General features: G+C 29.7%; 1 protein-coding gene across 1 annotated transcript in view; it reads right to left on the bottom strand.

Annotated features, from left to right (window-relative positions):
• Positions 1–17,042, bottom strand: part of LOC142324993 (putative maleylacetoacetate isomerase 2) — a 33,552-nt gene extending 16,510 nt beyond the window's left edge. The window contains exons 1-4 of the mRNA XM_075366212.1: positions 16,821–17,042; positions 14,312–14,363; positions 2,939–3,087; positions 333–410 (exon numbers count right to left, since the gene is read on the bottom strand). Of these exons, the coding sequence (XP_075222327.1) occupies positions 333–410; positions 2,939–3,087; positions 14,312–14,363; positions 16,821–16,838 (297 nt within the window). The 5' untranslated portion in view covers positions 16,839–17,042. The remainder of the gene's footprint in view (positions 1–332; positions 411–2,938; positions 3,088–14,311; positions 14,364–16,820) is intronic.
• Positions 17,043–18,552: the final 1,510 nt, after the last annotated feature.

Raw genomic sequence — 18,552 nt, 5'->3', positions numbered from 1 at the left:
TTCTCAAAGGGTAATTTACAAATTTATTTAAAAAAAGAACAAAAGAACAAACAATTTATCAGTGAAAACTACCAGTTGAGGTAGCTTTGTTGTCTGAACAAATTTAATCCTTAACATTGGTAAAAGCAATCAATATGGTTATTAAATAATCATTTTGTTTATCAAAAATAAATAAGCAGAGAGAGAAAAAATGTGTCCTAAGTAAATTTGTTTGGGTAGTCAATTGTAAAAACTAAAGATTATTACCACCCTAGAAATATTTTTTCTTTATTAATGGGGCATAACTTTTTAAAATGTTAGGTAATACCACAATAAAAAAAAATGTTATCTACCTTAGCACGTTTATGGACATCCTGTGGCATAAGAGCTCTCTGAGGTCTTGTCTCTTCTAAATAATGCATTATGTTCAACTGAAACATAAAAGAAGATTGTAAATAGAAACAATTACACAACTGAAAAAAAAATCACAACATAAATAATAAACAAAGCATACTGAAAGAAGACAATAAAAAGTAAAGGAACAAAGTTAGATGAGAATGAAAACAATACAAAAATAATGGTTTACTGTATACCTATATCATTTACAAAGGAAAAGCCAGGTTATACATTTTTATACTTCTATGGTACAGTAATCAAAAAAATTAATTAAGATCATACGTTCTAAAACAGAAATTTTCATATAAATAATATTCAGTGGCAAAAAAAGTTTAGTTACATTCATAGTATACTTTTTAACAACAGTATATTTTGCACATATATTATTCCCATAGTATTATAAATAAATACCAATAGACAGACAAAGGAGATAAGAACTATTACAGATATGGGTAGCGTTCAATTAAAACTTCATATTCAACGTGAAATCATTTCAAATTTCTTCTTCTAAAATGATACATGTTTGTATCACATGTTAACAATTAAAATGCTGAATAAATTTCAACATTCAAAAAACATTTCAAAATAAGACCAGATTGATAATGTAATATATGACTGATAAGGGTGAACTAGTTCAAGCACACAAATAACTTCAATTGCTTCATTAAGTAGCTGTTGGTTACAATGGTAGTAATCTTTTGTAACTATTTTCTCATATTGTAATGATGGATGGAGCAATAAATCTTCATGACAAAGAGCAGGATCTAGCATTCAAATAAATACATTTTTGTATGAATGAATACAAAACTTTAAGAAAATAAACTTAACAATTGGTGTACTCATGCAACTTCCAAAAACTTAACAGAGTACAGTTTACAGAACTGTTAATGAAGGTTAGTCTATTTAAAACTGTGCATAAAGTTTTGAAAATGTTGGCAAGCAAAAAAAAAATTTAAATGGCAATTCATTTTTTATTTCAAAAACAACAATCCATGAAGAGCTATTCATGTAAACCAAAGGTGAAAACAAATCAAGCAAACCCAGACAACAGAAAAAGGTCACGCCTGTTTGTTATGGGACTGAAAAGGATTCCATAAAATTAATTTTACAAAACTAGTAAGAAAAAAAAAAAACAGAACAGACTTTGGTGATTTTGTAACTTTCCCGTGATTAATTTAACTAATTTTATGAATGGTTCAAGATTACAATATGCCATTAAGAAAAGGTGAAACAGGACACTACATGGAGAATTATCCACAATATATTTTCATTCACTGTTGTCTTACTCTTCAGAAGATTCAGCAATTCTAATGGAAAATTTTTAATTACACTCCTTACAGCCTACATCTCATTCCTTGACTATCAGATCTACCTTCATCTCATAAAATGAGACTACATTTTAATGGTTCAAGGAGCATCAGGAATTATAAAGATAAATGACTAAAATTCCAGGTGGTGGAGATTTTTATGCAGAGGTAAGAGCTCAGGTCTTGATACAAAAAGTATTGGAAACTATGAGTATATAGAAAAAATAAATTATTTATGAAAAAGTAAACGTTCGTCTTCTGCTTAACTAATCAATATTTCTTTGCTACCTTTTGTATAAATATTTACAATTTATTGCTCAAATTTATCTGATAGGCAAGTCAGCGATTTGGCTTATCAAGCAGCTACCAGAAGTAAAGAGTTCCCAGATCAGTCTACATATTTGATACATTTATTCAATAGAAATGGAATCCTCAGTATGAACCTAAGAGTATAATGTGTATAAAAAAGGGGATAAGGGATCAAAGATAAGGAAAAGAGGCAGATGATTGGAAATGATGATCTACCCATAAAGAAACTACACCTTAACCTATCCACAGCCTGAATAGTATTAGCTTCCAGGTTATGGCTACAATCAATGATAATTATGGCCAAGATGACTGTAATTTATCAGGAGGTCAAGTCTCAACACATTTAAAAAACTCAACTCTGGAGTACTTTTCTTTACAAATATACTTATGTAGTTTAAACAATTCCAGTTTAAAGTGGTAATTTTAAATCTGTTATATAATTTCTCAAGATGGAAGCACCAAGAGTTTTCAAGGACCAGCATAAAAATATAAATATTTCAGTTTTCTTGGTTTTTGCAGTACTATTTTTTTAGTCATAATAAATTATATGTTAAAAATGCTCTTTCCATAAGCTATAAAAACAGCACAAATCAACTTAACAAATGAATCAGAGTGTGGACTGTAAAAGAATCATTTCAGTTTGCAGACCTCCCAGACTGAAAACTGAAATAGCAAGAGAAATGTTTAAAAGTTATGATAATTATATTAGAGGTAACAAATATTGCAAGAATCCAGCTCTTTTATAAAAATCATACACAAGGCACTGATATTTCTGTAACAGCATATTAAGTGAAAGATTTTTTTTTTAATAATCTTTCTATGGTTTAAAAAAAATAAATTCAAAGAATTTATTGTTTTATTCTGTACTCAAAGAATAAATTAAAAATGAATGAAATACATCACTGGTACAGCATAACCACGCAAAATAAAATGCAAATGTTACTTACCGATTCAATTACAGTGTGTCCATCAATCTGTAAAGCAGGTACTTGTTCCATTGGATTAATCTCACGATATTCATTGCAGTGTTGTTCACCACCACCTTTCACCAAGCTTACGGGTTTTATATCATATGGTATTTCTTTCAGATTTAATGCTGAAAAAATAAATTTAATTGCACTGAATCCAATTTCAACTTTCTCTCTTTCTTATTCTCTTAAACATACATAGGCGGTACAAAATTTATAAATTTTAGTTTGAAAATGTACCTCTCAGCAGCAGGGTTAAATTTTTATATTATTAGTGACACTTTATTTTTTAGTAATACAGCATGCATTGATTTAATTCAACAGTTAGCCATACTTAACCTGTAAACTCTTTGTTGTGCAAAAATGTAAACAATTTTTCACTACAGTAATGTCATATAATTTTAGAACATTATCTATAAACGTAACAATTATTTTGGAATATATTTTCTGGTATTTAAGTGGCAAGTAAATCAAATACAAAATATGTTTATTCAATCGATTTCATAAAAATTAAATTAAATTAAAAAAAGTGGAAAAGAGTGGATGAGTAGAACTGGGTTTATCCGACGGGGACCAGCTATTAGGATAGCCGAAGGCCAAACACTTCCCAAAGTCTCCTTATCACATAACAAGAATGCATTGGCTCTTCAGGTCTAGAACCTTTGGCTTAGACAACCAAATAGGGTGAAAAGACCTCTCACAAAACTGATAATGGGGAAATAAGGGAACAGCATAAAGATTAGGGGAGGGTGACAAAAAAGGATGACCCCTATTATCAGATTGAGGAAGTTACCATCTAGCCCAAGAACTAGTGGTGGAAGCAGTTAATATGTGCTCTAGGATAAAGTTTAAACTGTTAATGGCATTAAAAACCGATTATTACAAACTCCTGGAAAATCACTGTGTAAATAGATCAGTTTTTAAAAATTTTTGTTGAATTACAACCGAAGAAATAAGAAATTAAATAAAGCTAAATTCCTGCAAGTGGTTTTAATAATTTACAAAAAATACATATATGACACGTATTAGATATTGTTTATGTCAGTGAAGAAGCATAGTTCATGGATGCAACTACATCTGGATTGGTGTAAATCCATAGAGTTTGAAAAATTACTTTTACAAAATGAAAAAATTGGTGTGTAAATAAATGCAGACATTTCATGGAAGAAAAATCATTTCATTGGGCTAATTTTTTTTAATAATATTATAAATGAGCACGTTTACCTTGGTAATCATTAAAAAAAAAAGTTTATTACATTCTTTTAGAAACTGAAGGCAAGTACTGTAATCTACAATAAAGCAGCAACACAGCACATATAGCAGCCAAAACAAAGGATTTGAAAAAATAATTTTTGATAATAATATAATTTCAAAAGGATGACATATACAGATGAGTCAAAAGTATGGCAACTCCTCAACAACTTTAAAACCGTTCCAGGTAGAATATTGTAACTTTCAGGATAGGATATCTGTAGACTACTTTACTTTTTGAAGAAAAATAAGATTATAACCTGTTCTTGCAATAATGTCCAGGGGCTGTAACATAAATATTTTAAATGGTAACACCCTTTGTGTAATACATCATTTTAAAGATTTCTTAGAGACATGAAAAATAGTATAAATAAAAAGTTGCTTCAATGTCTGTACCCAAAATGGTGGCAGGATAAAGTTTGGATTGGAGAGGGTCACACTTTTTATTGATGAGGGGCTTTGGTGAGAAAGAAGTTAGGTCATATAATGAAGTCTGTGAATTGTTCTATGCAACATTTAATAATCGTAACTCTACTTCAAAAGGTACAATGTCAAAAACCATCAAATAATCTGAAGAAATAGGGAGCATTAATACTAGGGGATACCAAGCAGGCCTAAATCAACAACAAATTAAGATTATGCAAGAATTTATTGAAAATCCTCATTCCTCAAATTGAACAGCAGTATGAAAATTTCAAACCCTTTAAAATTCATCTGGTGCAAGGACTTAATGAAGATGACTATGATTAAAGACCTGAGATCTGCAAAATTATAGTGAACAATACTTGTGCAAATCCTAATTTATTAAACAATATAGTTTTTAGTGATGAGAACTTTTTTTGCTATATTTTCTAAAATTGCAAATTTTTGCTATTTTTTTAAAGTAGCTATTTAAATATTATAACTTTGAAATATTAATCTTAAAATAATATAAATTTTAAAGAGATATTTTTTTGAAATAGTAATGTTTATGTATTTTTTGTAATAGCAACTTGATTGTGTGTAAATCACCATAATTGTCAATACTAGACTGAAATTAATCCAGACTGGTATTGTGAGGCATATACACAGTGCCCAGACAAAATAAATGTACAAACAGGTATTATTAGTAGATGATTGATAGAGCATATATTTATTGATGGAAATTTAAACACAGTGAAATATGAGGCTTTGCTTTTTGACCAAATCATTCCAAACATTCAAAACGTTGCTGACCCCAACTTCCAAAACATTTGGTTTCAAGAAGATCGTTGCCTCCCTCATTTCAATCTTCAGGTATGTGAAGTTTTAAATGCAATTTTTCGTGGAAGATGGATTAGCAGAGGTCAAATGGAATGACCCGACTTTTCACCATTGGATTACTTTCTATAGGGCCACTTAAAAAGTATTGTTTCATCATAATAAGTCCCAAAATACTGATGATTTACAAAATATAATTCAAAAAATCTGCAAAAAATATCACTAGGGCATTGAATAATGCAGTATTATTCTTTTACAACTGACTGGCACACACTGTCAAACAACAGTAGGAGGGTATTTCAAACATTTATTAAAATGAAAGTAAATATGCAAATGTTATTATTAATAAATACTTTTTTTTTTAATATATTTATTCGATAATATACATTTAATCAGATTTTTATAAATTTATTTATTTGTGATAATAATTCCTTAAATTATCAATGTAATTTTTTTCAAAATCCAAACTTTATCGCACTGTCATTTTGGGTACAGACAAAATTTTATTTATACCATTTTTCTTGTCTTAAAGAGGTCTTTAAAATGATACAACACACAAAAGGTGTTACCATTTAAAATATATGAGTTACAACTCCGGGCCACCTCCTGGGCCAAGAATGAGTTGAAATTCTATTTATTGTCAAAAGGTAAAGTAACTGACCGATATCTTATTCTGAATGTTACAGTATTCTATATGGAACGTTTTTAAGTTGTTGAGGGGTTTCCATACTTTTGATTCACTCTGTATACAGAATGTATCACAAAATTCTCCCAGGACTTTTCATAACCTTTTCTACTAGTGAAAATAATGGGAAAAGTTAATTTAAACATATGTTCTAAAATGCTTTGTTTGTGAGTTACAGGTAGTGAAAGATTTTTCGTTCTGATTTCAGCTAACTCTGTGAAATGAGGTCATACTGAAATTTTCAGTATGTTAATTAAGGGGCAGAATTACTGATTTCTTATGGTTTTTAACCTGAAAAATCAAATAAAATAGATCCCAAAACCATATCTGCAGTAGGTTAGGAAAAATCTGAGATGAAACCAATAAATTGGGGTAAAACTCCCAGTTTTTTATGTTTAATGTACAATAAATTTGTTAAATAGGTAATAAATAAGCAAAACCTTTAAACAAAACTTGTTGAGAATTCAATTCTGAACAAAATAGGGCGCAAGATAAGTTGAATAAAACAAGAAAACTTAGAAAAATTTTCATTTTATTTAGGAACAGTACACCAGACCAAAATGCATTATATGAACCAGTTTATAAGAAAAAATCAAAAATGAGCCCACCATTTTCAATATATTTCTTGGCACGCTTCTGTACTGCTTTTGTTGCAATTTTTAGTTCTTAAGAGTTGTCCTTCAGTTGCTCAGCTGCATCCATAATGCAGACAATTAATTCCTCACGAAAATATTTGTTTTGTACACAATATTTTTTATCCATCCCTAGACACAAAAATCTAAAGTTTGTTACATCAGACTATATTGCTGACCAGGAATATGGATCTCCGCAATCATCCATTTCTCAGGAGATGATGATTTAAGTGAGTGGAAAAAGTACAAGAGAAGTGGGGAGGCGTGCCATGTGATGGAAGTATACTTTACATCTGAGCGCTAGAAGAACATTTTTAAGACGCTGCGGTAATTCTTCTTGAAGAAAGTGCAAGTAGATCTCAGCATTTAAGCAGCCAGGTATTATGAACCATCTAAACAGCTAACTGTGAAAAATGCTGCACCATACATTGATGCTAAATCAGTGTTGAAAATTGCCTTCCATCATTTCACGAGAATTTACTTCTGCCCATGTATGCTCATTGCATAAGTTGTTGATACCATCTTGAGTGAAATTAGCCTTGTCGATAAAAAAAAATTCTTGTAGAGTTGTTGATTTGTATTCCACAGTTGCAAAATTCCAAGTGAAGTGGACAGACTCCAGGGTGTAGATGTAGATCTGGCTGTTTATGATAAGGATAAAACTTGTTTAAATGTCCTTCAAACCATTGAATGTGAAACTCTGATCCGCTTAAACGACATTGTGTTCTGGCGCCTGGTCTGCATAGATAATAATTTCATCAATAACAACAGCGTCGTGTTGGACAGATCGTTTGCAGCTGGTAAAAATATTAGGTAGTGAACCTTCCCCAAAGATTGTGAAAAGTAGTGCTAATTGTTTTGGGTTATGGATTCCTATGATTCGGAAAATGAATTTCATACACTACTCCAGCAGCTGTAGTATTACCATTACACACACCCAAAATGAATACCTTATCAGTGTATTTCTCTGTTGCAAATAAGTATGGCATTACTTCAATGGCAAACCAAACTGAAATTCACAGAAATTTTCACTAACTATTTACTGTACGTACCCAATATACTTAATGTAACTAACAGAATGATTTAAATGCTAATACACTATTGTGCATCATTGATCAGCTGTTATTTTATTGCCAACTTTGAAATAATAATTTTGCAAATAATTTATTGTATTTCTGTCATTAATAAAAAAAAAATTATTAATTGTCACTTTTATTTATCTGTTTTTATTTTATAATCGTGTAATTTCAATTTTTTTAACAGTAAATCTTGTTTTTATTAATTTTTCACATCACCAAAAAAGAATTTGGTTTTTGTTTATATTACATAAGTACTTTTCTGACAAAAAATGGTTTTTTACTTCAATTTATTGGTTTTCACCTCATATTTCTCAAAACCTACTGCATATACAGTTGTGGGACTTATTTATCGACTTTTCAGATCAAAAACCAAAGAAATCACTAACTTTGCACCTTAATTAACATGCTAAAAATTTCAGTACAACCTCATTTCACCAGGGTAGCTGAAATTTGAGTGAAATCTTTCACTAACTGTAACTTGCAAACGAAGCATTTTAAGACATATGTTTATACAAACTTTTTCTATTATTTTCATCAGGGGAATACATTATAAAAGAATAGTAGTTATAACTATAAGGGAGAATTTATACATACATATTGTAACAAGATCGGGATAACAGGAACTTTTTTCAGTTTAACCTTCAGGAATCACTGTCAGGTATTTTTTCAGAGGATGAATGCGGGTGATATGTATGAGTGTAAATGTAGACTACACTTCATTTACACTCATACATATCATCCTCATTCATCCTCTGAAGAATTATCTGAACAGTAGTTACCGGAGGCTAAACAGGAAAAAAAAAGGTCAACAATTTTTGAGATGTGTGGTTAATTGAAAACCAACCACCAAAGAACACTGGTATCCATGATCTAGTATCCAAATCTGTATAAAAGTAACTGCCTTTACTGGGATTTGAACCTTAGAACTCCTGACTTCAAAATCAACTGATTAGCGATGATGCAGTCACCACTAGACCAACCTGATGGGTTGGAGATAACGGATTCCTACCACGAAGAAAGTAGTAGAAAATATAATAATAATTGGAATCCAGAAAGGGGCTAAAAGAAACCTTTTTAGTAAAGGTAACAAGTCTATTTAACAATCATCTTTTGTAATACTCCCACTGACACACGTCAACAAATGTTGTTTCATGAGAAGAGTTACTGGACCAGGGTAGAAATGTATGGGAATGAATGGGTTCAGTCAATCGTTATCACATTCAACAGAGGTCTGGTCCTGCAGGTAAATAAGTTAGGAATATAATAAATACTCCAAGGAAGACCCAGCTGAAATCAGAGACATTATGACGTCAGTCTGCGAGATGTGCGAGTTCACAAAATCAGTCTAACTGAGACATTATGATGTCAGTCTGCAAGGTGTGAGTTGGCGAGGAAAATCTGCAAAATTAGTACTGCAAGCAATATCAGTCTTAGCGAGACATTATGATGTCAGTTCTGTGTGTGTCGGTCTGCAAGATGAGAGTCTGTGAGATGTGAGTTACGTGAGAGAGTTCTACGATGAAGGAGTTATTATGCGAGTTTGACGAAATTAAGGTGATGTCACAAGTAATTCCAGTATACAAAAACAGAAAATGGTTCAGTGAGTTACTGTAAGACTATAAGTGAGAGATAATGTACTAAATTTCATTCCTAAATTGTTAGAGTAATTTTATTTGAACAGTAACGGTATTTGCTGTTAAAGAACTTTATACTTGTCTTATATATTGTTCAATTGTTGTTAATACAAGACTAGTGGTTAAAAGTGTTAAGACTGGCGGTCATGCTATCTTTTGTTAAGGGATGGAATTCTGGTTTCTAATATTATTTATCTACCTGTGAATAAATCCTGATGATTACTTTAAATTCTGTTTTGTATGTAATCACTGTGTTATTATTATTGTTGTTGTTGCTGTTGTGATTACTACGATTATCAATTGCTTATTATTGACATTTATTATTATTATTGTTTGCTGTTGCCATTATTGTCATTATTCTAATTATTATTGTGAGTTGTTTATTATTATTATTACTATTGTCATTATTATTGATTTATCTTGTTTTACTTAAGTTCTTTAACTAATAAATTGTAATTATGTAAACATTTTCAATTGTCAATCTCTCAATATCTTGACTGAGTCATAAACACGTGAGATATATATATATTTTACATATATGTAAAATGTAAGCATATATCATAACTGATGAAAATTCATTGTTAGACTGATGAATATATATCAGTTAGTAAATTAATTAAATAAGCATTATCATTCGAATGTAATTTCAAAAAAAAAATCAGACCATTGAACAAGAAGACTACCAAATCATAAACTAAGGTCAAATGATCATGTGCAAGTTGATAAGTACTCAGGCAAGACAAAACAACAACACATTCATTCCTATATTTTAGACTACGACAGTTTAAATTCCAAGTGTACATAGAGCTTTTTTTTATTGTTCTGCAATAACTCAAGCCATAACATTCTGCATAAGCAGTCAAACAGTTGAACATCGTAGGCAAAAGTTTATTGTTGTTGACTTTTAATATAATCATTAATTAACATAATCAAATACGTTGCTTTATTCTAAAAGTTATATTACTTCATGTGATATCTTATTACCACGTTGTAAATCTGTAATCTTCATCATACTTTGATTCATTTAACATGATTTGACATTAATATATTCTGAAGAAGAAAAATAGAAATATATTTTCAATCTAGTATAATGACTACACGGTTCAAGTTGGAAGTATGCCAAGACTGTTCTACATTCCAGTTTTAGACCTTGTTTTATTTTTTAATTTTACAAACAACCTTTTTCTCTGGTTGAGCAAGTAAAGGTTGTCCTATTTATTAACATTACTTCAGTTTTGCTAATGAAATATATCACTAAATTTAAATACAAACACATAATAACGTACAAACATTTACAACTGAGTTTATTTTAAGGGTTTGTGGGGGTAACATAGTAAAATTTAAGGTTTCTTCTGTACTTCAAATTTAAATATTAATAGTCATAAAATTCAATAAATATATAGGAATGGAAATTTGGACTGAGAACAATGAAGTAAAATAGATCCTTTCCTATTAATTTTACTCTATTATACAAGTAAGATTAATTATGAGCATTATCGCATACTTTATGGTTTATTGTACTTTATCCTTAGTTAAAATTACAGTACATTTTCAGGCATAATTCAACAAAAGAAGAGATTTTTTATGCAAAAACCATTAATAACACATGATGCATCACAAAGAGAACTTTTTAAATAAAATATGACTGACATCCTTACACAATCTTAGCCAGTTACATTAATCATAGGTAAAATTAAGACTAACTATAAAAATAAATTTGTGGATTAAGTTGATTTTATTTTATCTTTATGAAAGTCCTGCACCTTCATTAAAAATTTGAGTAACGATTATAAAATACTACATACTGGAATAAAAATAAAATAAAATCTTTAACTTACATTATAATGAGCCTATAAAAACTGAACTAACTACCTATTTTAACTACCATTTTCATTTTTAATGAAAATGTTATCCTTAGTTCACAGGGGTACATATAAAAGATTACTGTCAAACTAAACAGAGATATCCGAGTGGCCACCAATGACCTCACTTCAGTCATAGATACAGCACAAAATTTGCTCGAAATAACTTAATACTTGAGGTACTGTCAAAAACTACAGTTATTTTCTTTTTTTTATTATTTTTTAATTATTACTGTATTACCTCTTTGTATTAAAGATGGCCAATATCTAAGCATTTAAAAATGACTACAATGGCTACATCTCCATAATCAGTTGCATTAAATGTTCCACCAACACATTCTATCACTACAGATTTATTTGCGTTGTGTTATCAGTTCAATACAATATTTCTGCTCACTTATCAACAATACCAAATGTCAAATCAAAAGGACAATTATATCTAAATTTTGGAAAATTAGGACTCAATTCCAAAAGCTTATGAAAAAAATCAATTTGTAAACATGGTAATGATTTGTAAAAAGTAACATAGATCCAGCTCTTCTTTCATACTTTACATGGTATACCAATTAAAATCAAGATTAAAAGTTTACACTCTGGAAGATCATAAAATTAAGTTACAAGGGATATAGGTGTAACAATCAGTAATTTGATATATTGTTTTGAAAATAGAAACAATATCATCTATTAAAAAATAACTAAGAAAGCATCATCAGTTGGCAAAATTGTAGTTAATGATATGTCAGTGTGTGAAGATTGGCTATAAAAAGGGAATAACACTTACAATGTAGATAAAGAAAGATTCATTCACATTATAGTTTGTGATAAAACAAAATTTAAGGATGAAAAATGTGTTACTAATAAAAAAAAAAGAAGACTTACTCTCCTACTGTGAGTTAGCAAAGCTCTTAATAGATAAAATGAGATTGGAAAATGTTAAATATGAAATGTCTTACCATTAACAGTTTCGTTAATGACTACTCAGGCACATGATTGTATGTGCCTCATCAGGCAATGAGGCCGGGAACACTCTGCTCATGCGTCTGATGGTGGCCACTGGATGTGATTGTGAGATTTCTGTCTTGACTGCTGTCTGGGCGTATATCGCGTGGGTGTTGTGGATGTGAGAAGCTTTATCCTGTTTTCTGCATGGTTCTAGTGCCATGTTGTTGTCAGTGTTTATATTTGATGTGTTATAAGTGTTGATTTCAGTGGTGTTGTTTGTTTAGTGTGTGACATCTTATTGGTTTGTTACAACTGTGTGTGTGTGTGTGGGCAATTTCCCCTTCCTGATGAAATGCTTTATAAGCAGTACCAGGAAGGGGGGAAGCCAGGAGGGAAGGTCTAATTGGTAGTGTGCAAGTATACAAACACCCTTGGTTATAACTGGCAGAACCTGTTAGCAAGCCCAAAATTGTTTAGACATCTGTAAATGGGTGCCTAATGCATGTTAGTAATCCACACAAGTCTGTAATGTCTTAAATGTGCTTACAATATTTAGTTATCTATGTTATTTTTGGTGTACTTTTCAATCTGCAATAATTTTTCCTGTTTTGAAAGAGCTTCTTACTACTGCAGGTTTTTAATGACTAATCTACCCTTATTTTAGTGTTGGATTTTATTCGTAAGTTTAAGTTTTTTATATACTTTTTATATTATTTTCATATATAAAACATTAATTACAAAATCCTTTTCCGGTTTACCGACCTTCCATTCTTGTCTATAGCCTATAGCAACATGTTAAATGTTTATACTTTTAAATGAAAAACTCTAATTTAATAATTGAAATATTTAAAAAAATAATTTAATTTTTTTTTTAGTAACAATAATTTTTCAAGCCTAAAATAAATAATCTTTTGATATATTTTGTTGTATTCTCTCCAATGTGAAATTAATATTTCAAGGACTGTAAGAAATTATGAAACGAAATATAAAAGCTAACTGATGAAATATACTTTCAAAATATTGTAAAAATTGAACATATTGTAATAGTACACAGACAATTTTTTGAAACCTACTGAGATACATGTCATTACAACATTTTATAAAGATAAGGAAATGAATTTACACAGCCTTAAAAATGATGCTACTAATGTTAATGAACAAGGAGAATATTTCATATAAGCAGAAAACATGAAGAAGCATCACACATAACTGCATATTCAGAACAGCAGGTTAACAATCTGTCTTTTCAATTCCCAGTGCACACCTTGCATTGGTGTTGTCTGTTTTTTAGAATCCAATCAATAGTAAAAAAATTTACTATTTATTTTTATGAACAGTGAAACTGTTAATCACAAAATGACTATAAATGGGAAGATGACATTAAATATCTAAAAAAAAAAATTGGGTAATGAAATAGCATACTGGTTTGTTAATAATGGAAAACATATCTTAATAAGGTATTAACCCATGAATCCTACGTTTAATAGTCCAGAATTTTGGTTTATATGGATTATACACCAGTAGCATTAGATTTCAAACAATATATGGGAGAAATAATAAAGAGTATTATAAAATTAACTACTAATATATGCAATTGCTATAAACTAATGAACAATGTCCAGAAAATAAAAACTGTTTGGCAATTAAAAAAGTAGACAACTGAAAATATTATTATATTTAAAATTAAATTTTGCATTTATACTTAATGAAAGCTTTAAATATAATTACAAAGTGAACCAAGGCACTTAACTTAGCACTAATTTACTGATACCATGTATACAGAATTCTACTGCCTGAATCTTAAACCACTTCAGAAAATTCTCCTTTAACTTATCAACATGGCCATTAAGAATTTTTTTGAGATTTAATAAGAGTTAGATATTGCTTGATACTAAATTTATACTGAGGTTAGGCACTGGATTACAACTGCTGGTTGAGAATGTTTTCATTTCGCTTATCTCATAATACAACACCAACATAATTTATATTAAAGTATATAGAAAGAAAAACGAACATCATGTAACTTACCTATTCTGACTCTCCATGAGCATGAACTTCGCCAGTAAGAATAAAGAACAGGCTGGAAAAAAAAACAAATAAGACACAGCACTTTTAATGGAAAATTAACATATTCCTAAATAAAGTAATACATATAATATGACCTTTGACGCTGAACAACCATTATAATCCTACTAATGACACAATATTTTTAACTAGACTTACATTTTAATGTTTGTAGTGCATTTTTGTTGGTGGAGTTCAATTAACAATATTCCCTCATTAATGTTTGGCATAATACCAAAATAAATAACTAATAAAATATACCACAATTATATACAATATTTTAACAATTGTTCTTTTTAGTTATTATCTCATTACAATTATGAACTAATAAATATACTGAAGTAGCCATTTTTGTAGTCAAAAGGCAAAAAATTCTAAATTTGTCAGGATTTGTCTGCAAGTTTATAAAGAGTATCTTGTGGCTTGTCACATTTCACCATGAAACTTTTAATTTTTCTTAAACAAATATCTTGTCAAAAAGATTGTTTCAGCTACAAATTGTTTAATAAAAAAACTCTCAAGTATATCAAAATAACCAGTTCCTCCCAACAGTTTGACATTCTACTTTTGCAAAGGCATTTAATAACAAGATCACTGAATCTACTACAACATAACTTAACTTTCTTCAATGTTTTATTATGTTGTTTGGGACTATACTATATATTAATGCACATTATTAAGTGTGTGAACTTGAGATTCAATGTCATTAGTGATCTAAACCAGTATGTTAGCATATTGGTTTAACACTAGTAAACTGACTCAAACAGGGTTGGAGGAAACATTATCCATATATATTTATTTCTGTATACCAGGTTACAGAGTAACAGCACTGTGACATGATGGCAGAGATCAAGTGAAAAATACAACTAACAAATTGGAGAAAAAAGTGATGTTTTAACAGCTTCAGTGTTTAAAGAAATAGAATCATAATTTGTTATTTATACAGTCGGAGACATCATCATATTTCAAATTGCAAGAAATTCCCACAGCAGTCTGGTATTTCACAAACGTCTTTTAAAATTAGTTACATCTTGTTTCAACTGCAATATTGGATGATTTCGTATTTGAAGATATTAACATTTATTCTGATAAGGGTAGAAGATGTTCAAGTATACTTCCAGAAGACACAAATAAAAATAAAGCCAAGGTTTCTGGGATGTTTTGATCAATGGATGTGTAAATGTAACTGACAATTGATTATCAAATATTGTAAACTTATTCTGCAGGGACTTGGGATCCCTTGATAAAATACTGTGTTGTATACAAGTTCTGTAATTAAAATGTCACACATTTACATTTGAACTCATGTTTTTAAACCCCAACAGTGTAACCTGTCACCTTTTTTCCACAGCTTATCAGACATAAAATGTACTGTTTCCTTGAAAGGGTTAAGCATGTAACAAAAACACTGCCCAGTAAATCTTTCTCTTGAACTGGTATATTTATCACTGCGTAAAACAAATTTTGTACCATAAAACTGTTAAAAAAATATATTTAGACTTGCAAACTAAAGCCTGAATGTGCTCTGTGGAGAGGTTAGGGTTAGAGTTCTGCAGATAAGTTAAAGTTAGGTTAAGATTAGAATTTTGTGGAGAGTTTGGGTGTAAAGTACCAGGTAATTAGCACCAATACTAAACACCATCTCGTACTTATCAACTAATTGCTCAGTACTACCTTCATTTATTATTAGGAAGTGTAACTGGGGTTACACTTGGACCTGTACTGGGGTAAGTTAAGGACCTGTAATTAACCTTACATGAATGGATAAATATGCAACTTAGAATAATCAAACTGTGTTTGATCAGATTAAAAAAATTAATTGAAATATTTGAGGCAATTAATAAACTATTTATAAAAGCCTGCCACACTTTCTTATCATTTATGTGGTTGTAGTAATTAATAACAAAAAATATTCCTCTGAATATTTAGGTGACAGTTACTATAGTAAAACAACAGGGGCAAACATAAAAATAAAAGTTATCCAAATATATGCTGGAATTCTAAGAGGCCACTGGTCATGTCATGATATTGTTGTTAATTACATTCATTTATACAATAAAGTAAAAAATTATTATTTTTTTTTTAAATGGATCTTAACAGAATATAATATATAACTGGGATACAACTGATGATTACACATTTGTAACGACTTAATTACTTGGATTAGCGGGCGCGCATGTTCACACAGATAAGTGTTATATTATCTAGTACATGTAGGCCATACATAAGTAAGAAATGTGTATGTTTTAGTCATTTCTGACCTAAGCTTGGATTGAATCAAGCAGTTATAAAGTAATAAATATACATATACAGGCACCAGACAGCACATCGGAACAAAATTATAAGCAATATTACAACAGTCCGTCTTCCTGTCAGTAATCTTTAGACTAAAAACATAAATTACTTGATAAAATCAATAAATTGGGAAAATTTAAATAATATATCCAAAAATATGAATATTAACAGAACTAACCTTTCCAATGATAGACATGGAGCAAAAGTCTTAAAAACACACGGTAAGTTTAAAAACTGCACACTATATCACTATCCAAGCGCAGGAAACTGACTTATGTACATTTAACAAAAAGAAAAAAGTCTAATACACGAAATCCTTGGGAATACGAGAAATTAAATACTTGCAATAACTACTAAATAACCGGGATTTACATATAAGATAACATACTGAGTGGCAGCAGAAGATAATATCGAATAAATTTTTAGCATATGTTGCTGGCAGCACCCCAATTGTATTCCGGTATAACTACTATTAAAATAAAAAGAAGTAGAGTGCGCTGGTTATAATAATACTATTTTCTTAAAGTTTTTCCAAGAAAATATGTAGAGTTGAAATAATTTTAACTAAGAAAATTTGTTTAATAATATTGGCAAAGAGTTTAGTAAAAAAAAATCTATAAAAAAGCTAGCTAAAGTAAATTTATACCCAATAATGTATTAACTAAACCACTAGGAGCACTAATTTCGATATGGAGTGAACAAAAGCAAAAAAGTAACAAAATTTACCCTCAAGTACTTCATACTTTCATTAAGCGAAAATAAATTATAATTGTATTCTTTTTATTTGTACTTCACGTAGCATACTATAGCTGCAGTAAGTAATTCTTGTAACATAAATGTATTTATTAATTACTCAAATGTTGAAAAACAATTGGAAGAATTCAACTACAAATTGTAATAGTAGCATAAAGTTTCTGCATTTTATTTTTTAAATAAAAAATATATTCTGTTACCTCTACCACAATTTTACGTTAATAATGTCAATCTGTATTTATTATGATAACATTATAGATATCGAAGTTAAATAGTCATAAAAAGAAAATAGGTTGATAAAGAAAGAGTTCGGGATTATTGATTAAAAGAATAATTTACAGGTAACTGGTAATGACTAAATTGCTTGAAACGTTTAATTTTTTGCATTAGCAGCAGTCGAATTGATTTTAGCGAGTCGTTTTTTAGTCACCACCTTATTATTTTGTTAAATACTTTGTAAAAAAAAATCAGTTATAAATTCCACATAGCATGTTATTATATTTTTGTTTATACTTCTGTAAGATAAAATAAATATTAAGTTTGTTTACTCTGAATTATGATCGTAAAGTGATATTATTTCATTAGACAGAAAATATATATTTATGGTTCAGTTGTAATTATTATTCAATTTTTATTAATGCTTCTTTGTGTTTAATAAATTGTGGTGATGGAAACTATCTCGTTCATTCGTAATGTTCTGGTTCAAATGTCAGGCTTGACATTTCAAACTAACTGAATTCATCTTTCGTCCAAAAAAGGTACGGCATGAAAGTGATAAATCGTTAGGCTATATTGGAAATCATTAATAAATTTATAAATGAAACATTATTTATTGATTGCAGTCGGGTGGTAGTCCCACTACCGTTGGTCTTGCCTAGCGTAGCACCCATAACACTGCCTAGCGATTTTTAATTAATGGCAGACATCAGATTTTGGACTCCGATATTGACAGAGATTCTGTGGGGATATAAAATTAGTCTATGTGAACGGAAAACGTTATAATTGCTACTTGGACTGCGAGAGGAATTTTGGTAAAGTAACATAAAACTAGAAAGAATTTTTTATTGCTGTATTTTCAAAAAAAAAGAATACTACATGAATAGACAGTTATGCAACAGTATATTTGTAAGCAAGAGACAAGATATTACCTGTGTTTG

The sequence above is a fragment of the Lycorma delicatula genome, chromosome 5, assembly GCF_047948215.1.
Source record: "Lycorma delicatula isolate Av1 chromosome 5, ASM4794821v1, whole genome shotgun sequence".
In the NCBI taxonomy this organism is placed as follows: domain Eukaryota; kingdom Metazoa; phylum Arthropoda; class Insecta; order Hemiptera; family Fulgoridae; genus Lycorma; species Lycorma delicatula.
Note: the sequence above shows the minus strand (reverse complement) of the source record. Positions and strands in the feature narration are given on the sequence as shown.